General features: G+C 46.6%; 1 protein-coding gene across 1 annotated transcript in view; it reads left to right on the forward strand.

The window, feature by feature from the left end:
- Nucleotides 1-6,788: 6,788 nt before the first annotated feature.
- The window catches only part of PPP1CC (protein phosphatase 1 catalytic subunit gamma), a 364,794-nt gene continuing 359,169 nt past the window's right edge, over nucleotides 6,789-12,413 (forward strand). Inside the window, exon 1 of the mRNA XM_069619537.1 lies at nucleotides 6,789-7,213. Within this exon, the coding sequence (XP_069475638.1) occupies nucleotides 7,159-7,213 (55 nt within the window). The 5' untranslated portion in view covers nucleotides 6,789-7,158. The remainder of the gene's footprint in view (nucleotides 7,214-12,413) is intronic.

Below are 12,413 nucleotides of genomic sequence, written 5' to 3' on the forward strand. Positions count from 1 at the left end.
TTCTATAGGAAATGAAAATCGGATTTTAAAAAACAACAAACTACGCGGGTAAATTCGGTTTTGAGTTGTACAATGGCAGGTTCTACTGAAACTATATTTTAATGGCTATATTATTAAAGCAAGACACTGCACGCAAGGGGGTTAATTTGCAATTTTAACCAGCTTGCGCCGCGGCCCTCCTTATAGGAGAATTAATTAATTTATCTCAAAAATGGTACTAAGGACTTACACAGATAACTAAAATGATTAGAAAAGAATTATTCTAACAGATATAGACTAACACAGATTCTTCTAAGGAAATGATAAACAGAGGATACTAACACTTTGGGATATGATTAGGGTTTTTATGGGATTTTAATAGGATTTGGACAAAATGCAAGGTAAAAGAGCAGGATATACAGTTTTTTTTTACTGGGTGAGGTGATACTTACAAGGTACACTTGACTTGGGCAATGCACAGCCATTCTGAATTTGATTTGTTTTCTGGGGATTAACATGAATAAAAAAATAAAATGCAGCTATTCTTGGGGTGGCTGTGTTAAACTCTCGCCCCAGATGTGCTCAGCAGACAAAAGCACAGCCATTTTTTGGAACTTCTAAAATGCAGTTTTTGTTGGTAAATGTACCCCACAGGTGTAATGGAAAAACACTACAAGTGCCAGATTGTCTTCATTTAACAGTATTAAATACAATGAAGGAACTCAAAATGTGGTCTCAGTCACATGGTCAGATGGAAATAGACGTTGGGGCGAGCTACTCCGAGACCAGAAGATAAGGCCATGCTTTCACTTACTTTTATTCTCAGGCATAGTGTGCCTGTGCAAGGCCGAGTTCAAAGACATTAATTGAAAGGCAGACCGCAGAAGTGATGATGGATGTTGGGCTAATTGGGTGGGGAGGCCTGACCAAGCCAACCCCGCAGCACCTGGGGTGCCAGCTTGCGTGCTGCTAGCAAGTGGAATATTCCAGACGGGTACAAGCATGCCAACCAATTGTAGAGGGCCACGTAGCAAAGAGCCCTATAGTTTGGGAAGCCAATAGAACGTTATGTATTAATATGACACAGAAGATGACTTGAACTAGGGGTGGGCATAGCTGTCCTACTTAACCTTAGAGATCCAATCACGATCCCATACCCCATAGAAAGTATACTTAGATGTTCTCCTTAAGCCTATCACAAACCCCTGTAGGTTTTCTTATTTTGTCACGTAGTATGACGTCAGTGAAGACGAATTTTTAGTATAATGTTGTGTTTTTTAATGTGATGCATTGAGACTCTTGAGAGAATACTTGTGCCGCGTCCGTTGATGTCCGCTGTACTCCCTGTTTTAACAAACTGCAATTAAAACAGTTGTGAGTTTTGCCAAACTTCCTGAGTCAGTCTGATAATTGATGTATGAGTAAGATCTGCATCCCACCCATCTCAGATATTGGTACCTCGTCTTAAAGGCCCTACGGGTTCAATCGTCTTGTAATTAATCCCATAAAGACTAAGATAGTGAAGTTGTCAAGGGGGAGGAAGAAATCTGCAGTGGACTGGATCTTGGCGGATGTCAAGATTAAGTGCTCCACTCAGGGGTGTTGCTAGGTCTGGAAAAGACCTGGGGCTACGCTGATGTCGAAACTGTTGGGACTGGGGGCTAGCTAGCCTTTTGGCTGTAGCTCCTGAGATTCTATCCGGGGCTACAACCAAAAGACCAGGGGCTATAGCCCCCTTAGCCCCCCCTAGCAACGCCTCCACTAGTATTATGTATTTGGGTTTTTACATTACTGCACAACCCTCAAATTTGAACGTGCGTTCTTTTGTAACTCAAAAGGCAAACTGCCTCTCAAACCAATTAGTAAAGTTTGGTAAGAGGCTCGGACGATTTTCTATTAGACCAGCAATTTGTTTTTATGAAGCAAAAATTGTCCCAAAGTTAATATACGGCCTTGAATTATGGTCAGAAAGTTTGCTTAAATGCCTAGATTTAGTGGAAGCTGCAATTTGGGGACATGCTTTAACTCTGCCTAAATCGATACCATTATCGGCAATACGATATGAGCTGGGCTTATTGTCAATAAGAGTTAGAGTGAGTTGGAGACTTATCATTGTATAGTAGTATTATTGGTTCCTCAGGAGGTACGCTGTACTGATATGAAAAATTCTATGGATATTGGTTCTTCCGTGGGTGGGAAATCAAGTTATCCAAAAACATCTGAAGAACCTGTATGAAAATGTACTGATGTACTGAACTAGAATTAGAAAAAGGGGATTTGCTGTTAACCCCAGATAAGGTCAAAAATGCCTTCTATGACTATGGGCCTCATTACAAGTACTCCGGTCCGGAATTAACACTGCCGGTAAAACCATACCGGCACCGTTTCCATGTCCGCCCAATCATGACCCGCGGCCCCGGTAATAGCACCACCCTCAACCGCCACCGCGGAAATAGGGGTCCCGTTAAGTCCGTCTGCACGGAAACACCTCCGTTACCGTCAACACGAAACACCGTGAGCATCACAACTAGCGCGGACACGGAAAGACTGGCAAAAAAATGGCGTAAATACCGTGATCACGGTGGCGGAACCGCCACCACCGCGAACATGGCGTTATACACTGCCTGCTGAACTGAATCAGGGCACAGGTGCACCAAATCAGCCCATCTGGACCTAGCAGGCCACTGGGAGCCCACCCAGCCCAACACAACACAGAACCATGCAGGCAGCAGGTCTAGTAGCACTGGGACTGGGCCTACTCAACCAACTGGCAGCACTGCACATGGTGGCAGTAATGGCGCAGAGGAGGAGGCATAGGCGGAGGAGGCGCAGGCAGCAACCAGCCAACCCTGCAGCTATGGCAAACCCCATTGCCCAGCCAGCCCGACCCCGCCGCCAGCCACCAATACCACGCATCAGGCCCTCACCCTGGAACCCCACCCCAGGACAGATCCACACACTATACCGGCTGGACCGTGCAACAATCCTGCACATCACCGCCATGATTGAGGACAACATCAGCAGCCAAATTGACACCCCCACCGCCACCCCCCCCTCCTGAAGGTTGTCTCAGTACTGCATTTCCTTGGCACTGCCACCTATCAACACACGGTTGGTGAGCTGCACGGCATATCACAACCCTGTTTCTCAAAAATCCTTGTACAGGTACTGGATGCCCTGTTGCGCCATGTGTCGGAACACATAGCCCTACCCCGCACCCTCCCCGAGGTCATTGCCACCAAGTTGGCCTTCCATGCCATAGCAGGCATGCCAAATTGCATAGGCGCAGTTGACTGCACCCACGTTGAGCTGACAGTACCACGTGCAATTGAGGCGGTGTTCCGCAATAGGAAACAGTATCACTATTTGAATGTCCAGATGGTTTGTGATGCCATGCAACTGATTACACACTGCTGCACACATTTCCCAGGCTCATCACATGACTCAATGGTACTGCGGAATTTCACGTTGCCACGGTACATGGAACGCTATGCCAGACAAAGCACATGACTATTGGGTGAGTACAGCTGACGATGCTACAACCCTGTCGAAGTGGTGTGTGTGTGTCCAGCCCAATGAGCATTGTGAGTGTGCCGCTGTGACCGCACATGCATCACCCCCCTTCCATCTACCAAATACACAGCGGATGCCAAACATCATGAAGGAAGACATGACAGGGCACCACAATGTGCCCGTGCACACGCTGGCACAGCCAATCCCGTCACTGTCCCATGAACCTTGTGCCACTGCAGACACCCACCCTCAATTGAAACACTGCCTCAAAAGGCACGAGAGGCGTGTAAATGAGACGACGTGTATTTACTACTTCCGTACAGTGGAGTCACTCTGCCATGTGTGGACAGCACTGCACCGTGACATGCACACAATCAAATGTCACCCGCAGGGCACAGTAAACATGCAAGTTAATGTGTAGGCCCATATCCAATTAGCGACATACATCGTGATGCCCAAAACATACCTCCATACACTGCATGGTACATATGCATGAATGAATGATGACACAAGAATGCACAGCAGCAGATGAGGACATGATGCCACAAACACTGACATGTTCCCCCATCTACATCCCATGTAGGTGATGCGGGATATGCACTCACGCCATGGATGATGACACCTGTACGGAGACCAAGGAACAGGCTGAAGAGGCATACAATAGGGCACATATCCGCACACGTGGAATGATTGAGAGGACATTTGGACTGCTGAAGGCCCGTTTCCGCTGTCTGAGCAGATCTGGCGGATCACTGCTGTACAGCCCAGTGAAGACGGGTAAAATCACGCTCGTATGTGCCATGCTGCACAATATATGCCTGCACAGGAACATCCCAATGCCACCAGACGCAGATGAGGAAGATGGGTATGGGGATGGGGATGGGATGGCACCACCTCCCCCTGGGGGTTCACATGATGGCCAGAGAGCCATCATGTGGACCATGTGGGGCTGAACCCCAGCTCATGGAAGGAGCCCAGGTCTTCAAATGTGGGCATCTCCCCCTGTGGCCCTGTTTCCGAGTGCTCTTGCGGGGCACTGTTATCACTGCAGGCCGCCCCCTCTGCAGTGCTGCTGCCTTCGGTGTTGTGTTGGGTGGCCATGATAGGTTCCCGTTGCACCTGTCTAGACTCAGGCAGTGTGGAGAAGGTGGGGACGTCGGTGGTGGTGGTGGGCGGCACATCTGTAGTGGCTGGTAATGTGGCCAGAGGTGCAGAACTGCCGGCAGCATCCTCCTGTGTGGTGGCGGTGGCTTGTGTACTTGCCGGTGCAGATTGGCTGGCCTGTTGTGCAATATCACTGTCACTTGAAACGGCTGTGGGGACACAAAGGGCATGCAATTAGTGTTGTTGTGGTGGCAGATGGGTGCATCACATGCGTCATTAAGATTGGACATTGAATAGTGTTAGTCACATGCATCTGATTGCTGGTGTATGCATTCTGTGATATTGGTTGCCATGCGGATCATGATGGGTCCTTTGGCCCACACATGCACTGCCGGGGGGGGGTTGTTAATGGGTCCTTTGGCCCACACATGCCCTGCCTGGGGGGTGGGGTTGTTAATGGGTCCTTTGGCCCACACATGCACTGCCTGGGGGGGGGGGGTTGTTAATGGGTCCTTTGGCCCAGTACTCACAACTGCATATTTACATGTGGCATTCATGTTTGGGCACTTACCGGTATCTGCAGGTGGGCTCACTCCTGCCTCAGCCTCCCCGATCCCATGGATTCCCTCTAGGTGGAGGACGCTGCTGCAACGCTCCTCCCATGCTTGCAGCCTCAGTGGGGAAGGGAGTCCTCCGCCTGTCCCACTGCTGCGTTGGCGGTGCGTGGAAATGAGGTTGCGTACCCTCAGCCTCAGGTCGTCCCACCGCTTGTGGCAGTCCTTCACGCTCCTCACTGCCACGCCCACAGCGGTGCACTTGCGTGCAGCTTCGGCCCACACCTCCTTCCTCCGCTGCTGTGTGGCACGCCGTTGGTCGGCGCTGAACAGCATCTCCGCATTGTCCACAATGTGCTCCACCAAGACGGTTAGCTCCGCCTCGCTGAAGCGCTGTTTGTGCTGCCTCTGAGCAGGAATCCTGGCAGACATGCTGGTGGTCCCTTTTGGCTTCTCAGAGTTAGGATTGTGCTGGCTCTGGATGGCAATGGATTGTGCTTTTATATGATGGCCGCCTCTCTGTTTCCTGTTTTGGCGATCATGGTATTTCCGGTTCCGTGTCTGTGGCGGCGGAGGCGGAAATGGGTTTTGCGCCACTTGTGGCTGCGTTATTTCCATTTCCGTGGGGTTTTCCGTGACGGCGGTAACAACGTTTCCGAGTCCGTGTGGTGCGCGCGACCGACAGCGTGTAATCGGACGGTTTTTCCGCAACCTTGCGGACACGGAAACGTTTTTACCGCCGTCACGGATTTTGCACGGTCCCGGACTGGCAAGTTGTAATGAGGCCCTATGATTGGGTAAATATGGTTGACTCCTTCCATGATTTTCTTCTTTGGAACATCTGGCACATGAACACAAAAAAAGAGGCACTTCTCCCTCTTGCTTAAATCTGTTTCCAAATCATTTTTGAAGGCTGCTTATGCTAAAATTCTGTTTGAATCTTCTGCCCACTAGAGAAATTCTTTTGAGAGGGCAGATTGCGCAATCACACACAACGTGCAGACTCTGTAATGATAGCAATGCTAAAGAGACTGTGAAGCACTCGATTATGCACTGTAGTGCTCTGAATGTACTGAGATCTGCATATTTGGAGAAACTGTGAAAATTGATTGGAAGAATGAGAATGACCTCTGGAAAAGGTGCTTAAACTCGTAGAATCCTATGGATGGGTTATCGTAGTTGCATTTTTAAATTTCCTGCATTTGTATTCACCGTGAACATAATTCTGTTTTAAAGTTTGTTTTTTTAACTCATGATAGTTAAATACCCTTACACGTATTTGATTGTGAGATTAACTGTGATGTTATTTAAGGGTGCATTATCTTTTTAAGCTAAATTAAAATTGCGTTATTTTAAGATTTGCCATTACTCTTATTGAACCGTTTTATTTTTCTTTGAATTAGTAAAGGTTTTTTGTAAACCATATTCAATTTTAAAAAATCGGGTGTTCTTACCCGTCCAAGGGCCATAACAGGTTGAGAGCCATGGGTTGATGTTGTTACGGCATTGATGCCCTGCTGCTGGTAAACAAACAAGACTGTTACACAAGTAGTTAGGTGAGTTTAATTGTCTTCTTGATGCGTTTGAGTGTCCCACTCGTCAGAGATGTGACTTCATAACCCCTCTGACGTCGCGACCACTCTGAGCGTTGAAACGCCAGTTTAGGATTAAATGAAAGATAGTGCGCAGGGGATACAGCGCTCTAGGTGAGCAGCACCGAGCGTCTAGCGCAGGGATCCACAGCGCGGCTGTGTGCTTTTCCTCTTACGTACTGACGAACGCGCAATAAATGGTGACGTAGGGCAGTTTCCTGTATTCTTGCGCCGGCCGGCTGGGGAGGGCGCCATCTTGTTTCCATCTTTGATCCCGGCTGGAAAGCGGGCTTGGTAGAGGGGTTGGCCTTTGCCTGCCTTCTGTGAGCTGTCACCTGGTCACTACTGACAGTTTTCGTAGTGCTGGCGTTTCGTGCTGCTTCCGCCCACTTTCTACCCGCGCGCTTCTCTACACCATGGCCGATGTTGACAAGCTGAACATCGACAGCATCATCCAGCGCTTACTGGAAGGTGAGGAGGTGGGGATTCGAAGAGTAACGGGTCTTGGTGAAGGGTTGCTTGTAGTGCGGTAGAGATGAAGCTCAAGATTTATGTGTGTCTGTGCCCGTCCCACCCACGGTTGTATGAGCATATTCTTATGTGTTCATGCTGGACCGTTATTCTTCCGCTCTCCCTCAAAAGCATGCTCTGTGACTATTTTAACACACTGCGTTTAAATAAGGATTCCCCGGTTTCTTCTATTGTAGAAGGCTGTTCGGGCATTTATCTCAGGTACCGAATGTTAAAATATGCCTACCTCGCCGTCATGTATGGGTTTTTCTGCCATCAACGTGTATTGTACTGCCATGTTCGTGTAGTTGTAGAACACATGTATCAATAAACGCCCTCCGGTGCAGTACAAAAAAAGTGCTTGGACGGTTTCCGTTCTCGATGTCTGTACCTTTTTTTTTATGCTGCAATATAGTTTCAAATGCTTCGTAGCTTTAATAAGAAGGTGAGTACTTGGCAATGAATGAGTGGTAATCGGCGGCACCTGCTCTGGCACTCACAAACGAGTGCCGATGTATACCCCAGTTGGAGTAATGTTGAATTTGTTGCGTGCCTTTATATCGCATCACTAAAAAGTGTCCCGATTGAAACCCTGGCTTTAACCATTGACTTGATGAGCATGAAAACTGCAGTCTGCAATCATTCGTAATGTAAATGGCGCTGAGGTGCAATGGTCTTGTCTGTTACCCCGAGTGGCCTGCGGTTAAAAGGAGAACGGCAAAGCTTGCCGACCAGCCTTTCATTATTGAAACGTCCACCACCCTTAATGCACTAGTTTCGAAAATGAAACCGCTTTTTGGTGGGGGGGGGGGGGTGGTGTCTTGCTTCGATGGTCCACCTTGTGGTGTCAGCAACCGCACTCCAAACGCGAACGGTTCCCCCTTTGCGCCCCACCCCGATTTATGTGTAATATGCTGTTTTTTTCATGGTTGATGATCATACCAGCGATAAAGTGTAGCCGGCGACCTTCGGGTTTCCACATCAACATTGCATTCGACTTGCTTATCCCGAACTGCGTTGCTTTATTTTGTTAAGGGGGGGGGGGGGGGTTTGTGTGGTTCCCTTTTTTGTCAGGCAAACCTATACACGTCTTATAGTGTGTGTGTGTGTGTGTATATATATATATATATATATATATATATATTGCACCAGTTATCATGCTGCATTTCGCTTACTCTATGTAGCGCGCGATCGGCTGTTCGACAGAAGGCAGTGAAAGATTATGACATTCTGCATGGTATAACATCTGCATATTTTCAGTCACCCAGCTGTAGTAACATAACACGTTGGGGACTGCTGCTTGGAGTGCAAAAGACTTGTTGGGCACCTTTTTTGTCTTCGAGTCAATTGACGTGTATATATAGTTGGTCCTGCAGGGTGTCCAGGTATGCTCCACTTTCATTTTCCCCCCCACTGCCCTTGCACTTGCATCATCTTATCGTGGTGTTTGGATATTCGCCACTTCAGCCACTCTAATCCACACGTTTTTTGGCTTGTTTAATTTTTTTTTATTTATAAGGTGCTTATATCAAGCCCAACATGCCACCTCGCAGAAAGCTTGTGGCAAAATGTGGTGGCATTTTAGTTTCCCCGTTTAACAACTTTCAAACGCTGGATGCAGTCATTTTCTGCCCGGGTGTGTGTGTGTGGAGCTGCGCAGTGTCTAAAAGACGAATGGTGCTAATTCCTCTGGAAGGTTTTGTTTCCTTCAAGATCTTCATAATTAGCATACTTTAAGAACAGGGTGTGTGTGTGTATATAGATATACACTATTTCAGCTGGGATCAGATTAGCTTCTGAAGTAACATAGAAGGGTAACCAGGCATACATACAATAAGCGGTGCTGCATGTTTGCTATGCTATAGGTTTGCTAATCAAATTCGGTAGGGGATACCCATATCGGTGAAACACAACTCGCCTGGTGTTCTCTCACCCCTGGGGCTCCCCACCCTTTTTTTGTGTTCACAGGATCTAATCGGGTGGGAGAAGGGAGAGCGCAACAGTATAAACTCCACTCTAAAGTGACACAGGGTTGGGTGGGAGCGCTAGCCAAGAAAAGTTATTTTTCAAATAATTAGTAATCGGGATGAACTATAGTCTATTGGCCTAATACCAGGATGTGTCAACTTTAGGCAGTCCTGCAATTGCATTTAAGTTGTTGCATTCATAATTACAGTATCTCCAACACTACATGGCTTTGTTTAATATTTTTCAAACGCATCTAAAGTTGTCAACTAGATTTCATTTTTGATGGGGAAGGTCCATTCTGTTGATACTTGAAAATGTACCTGCAGATCCTCTGGACCCTCCTGTTGCCTTATTCAGCTACCCTGAAACTCAGTACAATATTCCTCCTAGTTCTCTGCCTGATATGCCATCCACTTTTCCTCTTGCATACTGAATACACAAAGTTAACTAGATGTTAATGCACTTATCAATACTCCCATGCAGTCTGTACATCTACAGACCTACTGAAATATATCCTGCCGTAGTTGGGCAGATGTAAAGGGACTTGTATGAAGTATGGGGGGCTTCTGGGTATTCAAGACACATTTGAGTCTGCTTTGCTTGGAGATTTACGTACACTTTCGATTTAGGCACATTTTTGCTCCATTAAACCAATAAAATGAGTGTCAGTTAGCAAGTCCATCCACCATTTTACCTTGTATCACTGGCAGACATTATTTTCTTGCCCTTTGGGGTGTATGGTTATGTTATGATATTGGATAAACCTATGGGGGGAGACTTGTTGAAGCATTCACTAAGTTTAATCCAGTGACTTGGCAAGACTGCAGCTCCCCTCCAACAGGGCTTCCCTCTCAACTGCCTCCCAAGAATCTATTCTTGAACCACAATTCTACCAGCCGTAATGTTGATGACATTACAGTCCACATTCTAGGAAGAAAAAACGTACAAAGAAAGCATTACTATGCACATGCATCATTTCATAAACTCATTGCATAAGTAATTAACTTCTCTCCTAGCAACTTTCATTTTGTTCTTATCTACATAAATCATCACTTGGAATCGCATTGCATGGAGAAATAAACTTTACAGCACGTATCTTCTCAGTGAGGCTTCAATATTCTTTATCAACATGACATTTCATGCATACTTTGCTATCCTATCTTTATTTCACACTTCACCACCATATACCTACACTGCATTCCCATAGTCCTTCTTGCTCACCTTGACGGCTGAGACTGACCATACTTCTTCCCTTTCCTTGCCAGAAACAATTTACCTAGTCTCCTCTTTCAAACCTGAACTCCCCACTCTCGTCATATTCGCTGCCTCACTGTGTACTTCATCATGCACATCTCACCTGCCTTGAATCTACTAAAACCACTTTGTAGCCAACCTGGCATAAGAAGGATATTTGGCTTTCTACCCCTGAAAAGTTCAAAAGGAGTCGCTCCTATCGTCCCATGCAGTGTGACTCTGTATAGGAAAACCTCTTGCACCAGATCCTCCCAATTGGCTGCAGCCATCTGTAATGGTCCTGTTAAACCTCTCGGCGCACCCATTACTTTGGGATGATGGTTTTATCCTCCATGATAAACTCTCTAAAGATTTGAACCAAGGCCCATTATCGCTGAGAAGTTTAGTGGGGGGAAACCCTCCTACAAAAAACACCCCCAGGAAATCCTATCGCACTTGTGACAAATCCTATTGCGCATCTCTCAACTCTCGGGCCAAATGGACAATAGATATACAACCGTTATCACTCACGGCACATTAGGTGGTCCAATGGCTACAACTTCCCAAGGCACCCCCAGCGCTGTCCTAGTGTTCAGAACTTTTAAATATTGGAATTCATATGTGGGCACCAAATCTGATCTAATTTGTTCCTAGAAATGCCCGTATGGATCTGGTTTCCTAACATGATTAGTCTCATGTCTGCAGGAAACAATCGCTCTCCTCTACATACCAAGTCCCCACGCACGCTCAACTTTGGTTAGGCTAAACATCTTTGTCAAAAAAATCCTCGTACATTAAATTGTCACAGCGCCACTTATCGATGAGGTGCTTCACCAGCTGAAGACCATCATCACTGTGACACACCTCTAACCTCTTGGCTTCACGTAGACCCTCTTCTCAACCTGTCAGCAACAACTTTCTTCCTACCTTGTTCTAGTACAAAATTCAGACCTTGCACTCTAGTCAACCAGTTTACAATATGCCAGAACTCCTATTCACTAAGGTTTGTCCTTGGAGAGAAGCGCCTACCAAATAAGTTTAATCACTGCCCACAATACCGCCATTGCCTCCTGCTCAATATCTCCAACATCTTATTGTGCTCCTCATCCCTGCTGCATCAGAACTGCCCCAAGACCTATCTCACTGGCATTGGTATAGCCAATGGTCCTTAAGTTCACTCCTAAAACCACAACGGAGCTTCAACTGATTCTTCACTGACTGGATCAAAGTCTGTCTTTGCTTTCGTTCTATTCCCTGGCTTGCTAGACATTCTGCGACAATTTGCTAGATGACACCTGATTTCCCCGCAGTCGACATTCTGCATATACCATAGTAGACTTCTTAAAATTGGCCTCCTGGTTCCCCTCTGTCTCCTATTCTTCTCTTTAGTTTACTGGTATCATTGCTCACTTCCCTATTCCTCCTCCCACTTTGACCCTTAGGTGATGGTACGATGATCCCTTGGGGCTCCTAAGCTGCTTGATGGAGCGTACAGTATGCTCAACTTGCTTTGCTATTCATCTAGATTGGATTTTTTTTCCACACCTCCTTCCTAACTGTCCTCCGAACATCTTGTCACATCAATCTTTTTGTTCCCTTTTGCCAAGTGATAGCTGGCTAAAATAAACATTATGAAGTTGCAGAAGATTATCTAATTTAGCAATGTTGACATCAAACAGACCGTGTGCCTACATCTGGAGGCTGTTGAAAAATTCTTGTCCCGCATGATCTAGACAATGATGTATCAATGCATCTTTGCTTTTCTACTGCCTAATTTGTCCCATACACAGCTAGCACAAACCTCATGAATTCCTCCTTTATCACAGGTTCCCCAGGTTGTGGCAAAAAACAGAGCTGGCCCTGGAATTATGGCCACTGTTGTAAGCTTTTTAAATAAACAAGCAGGTAAGGCAAAACTTAGCAAGTCCAGACCTTTTCCCAGGCACACAAGGGGGCCCCA

Source organism: Ambystoma mexicanum, chromosome 10 (assembly GCF_040938575.1).
Source record: "Ambystoma mexicanum isolate Mex_15411 chromosome 10, UKY_AmexF1_1, whole genome shotgun sequence".
In the NCBI taxonomy this organism is placed as follows: Eukaryota; Metazoa; Chordata; class Amphibia; order Caudata; family Ambystomatidae; genus Ambystoma; species Ambystoma mexicanum.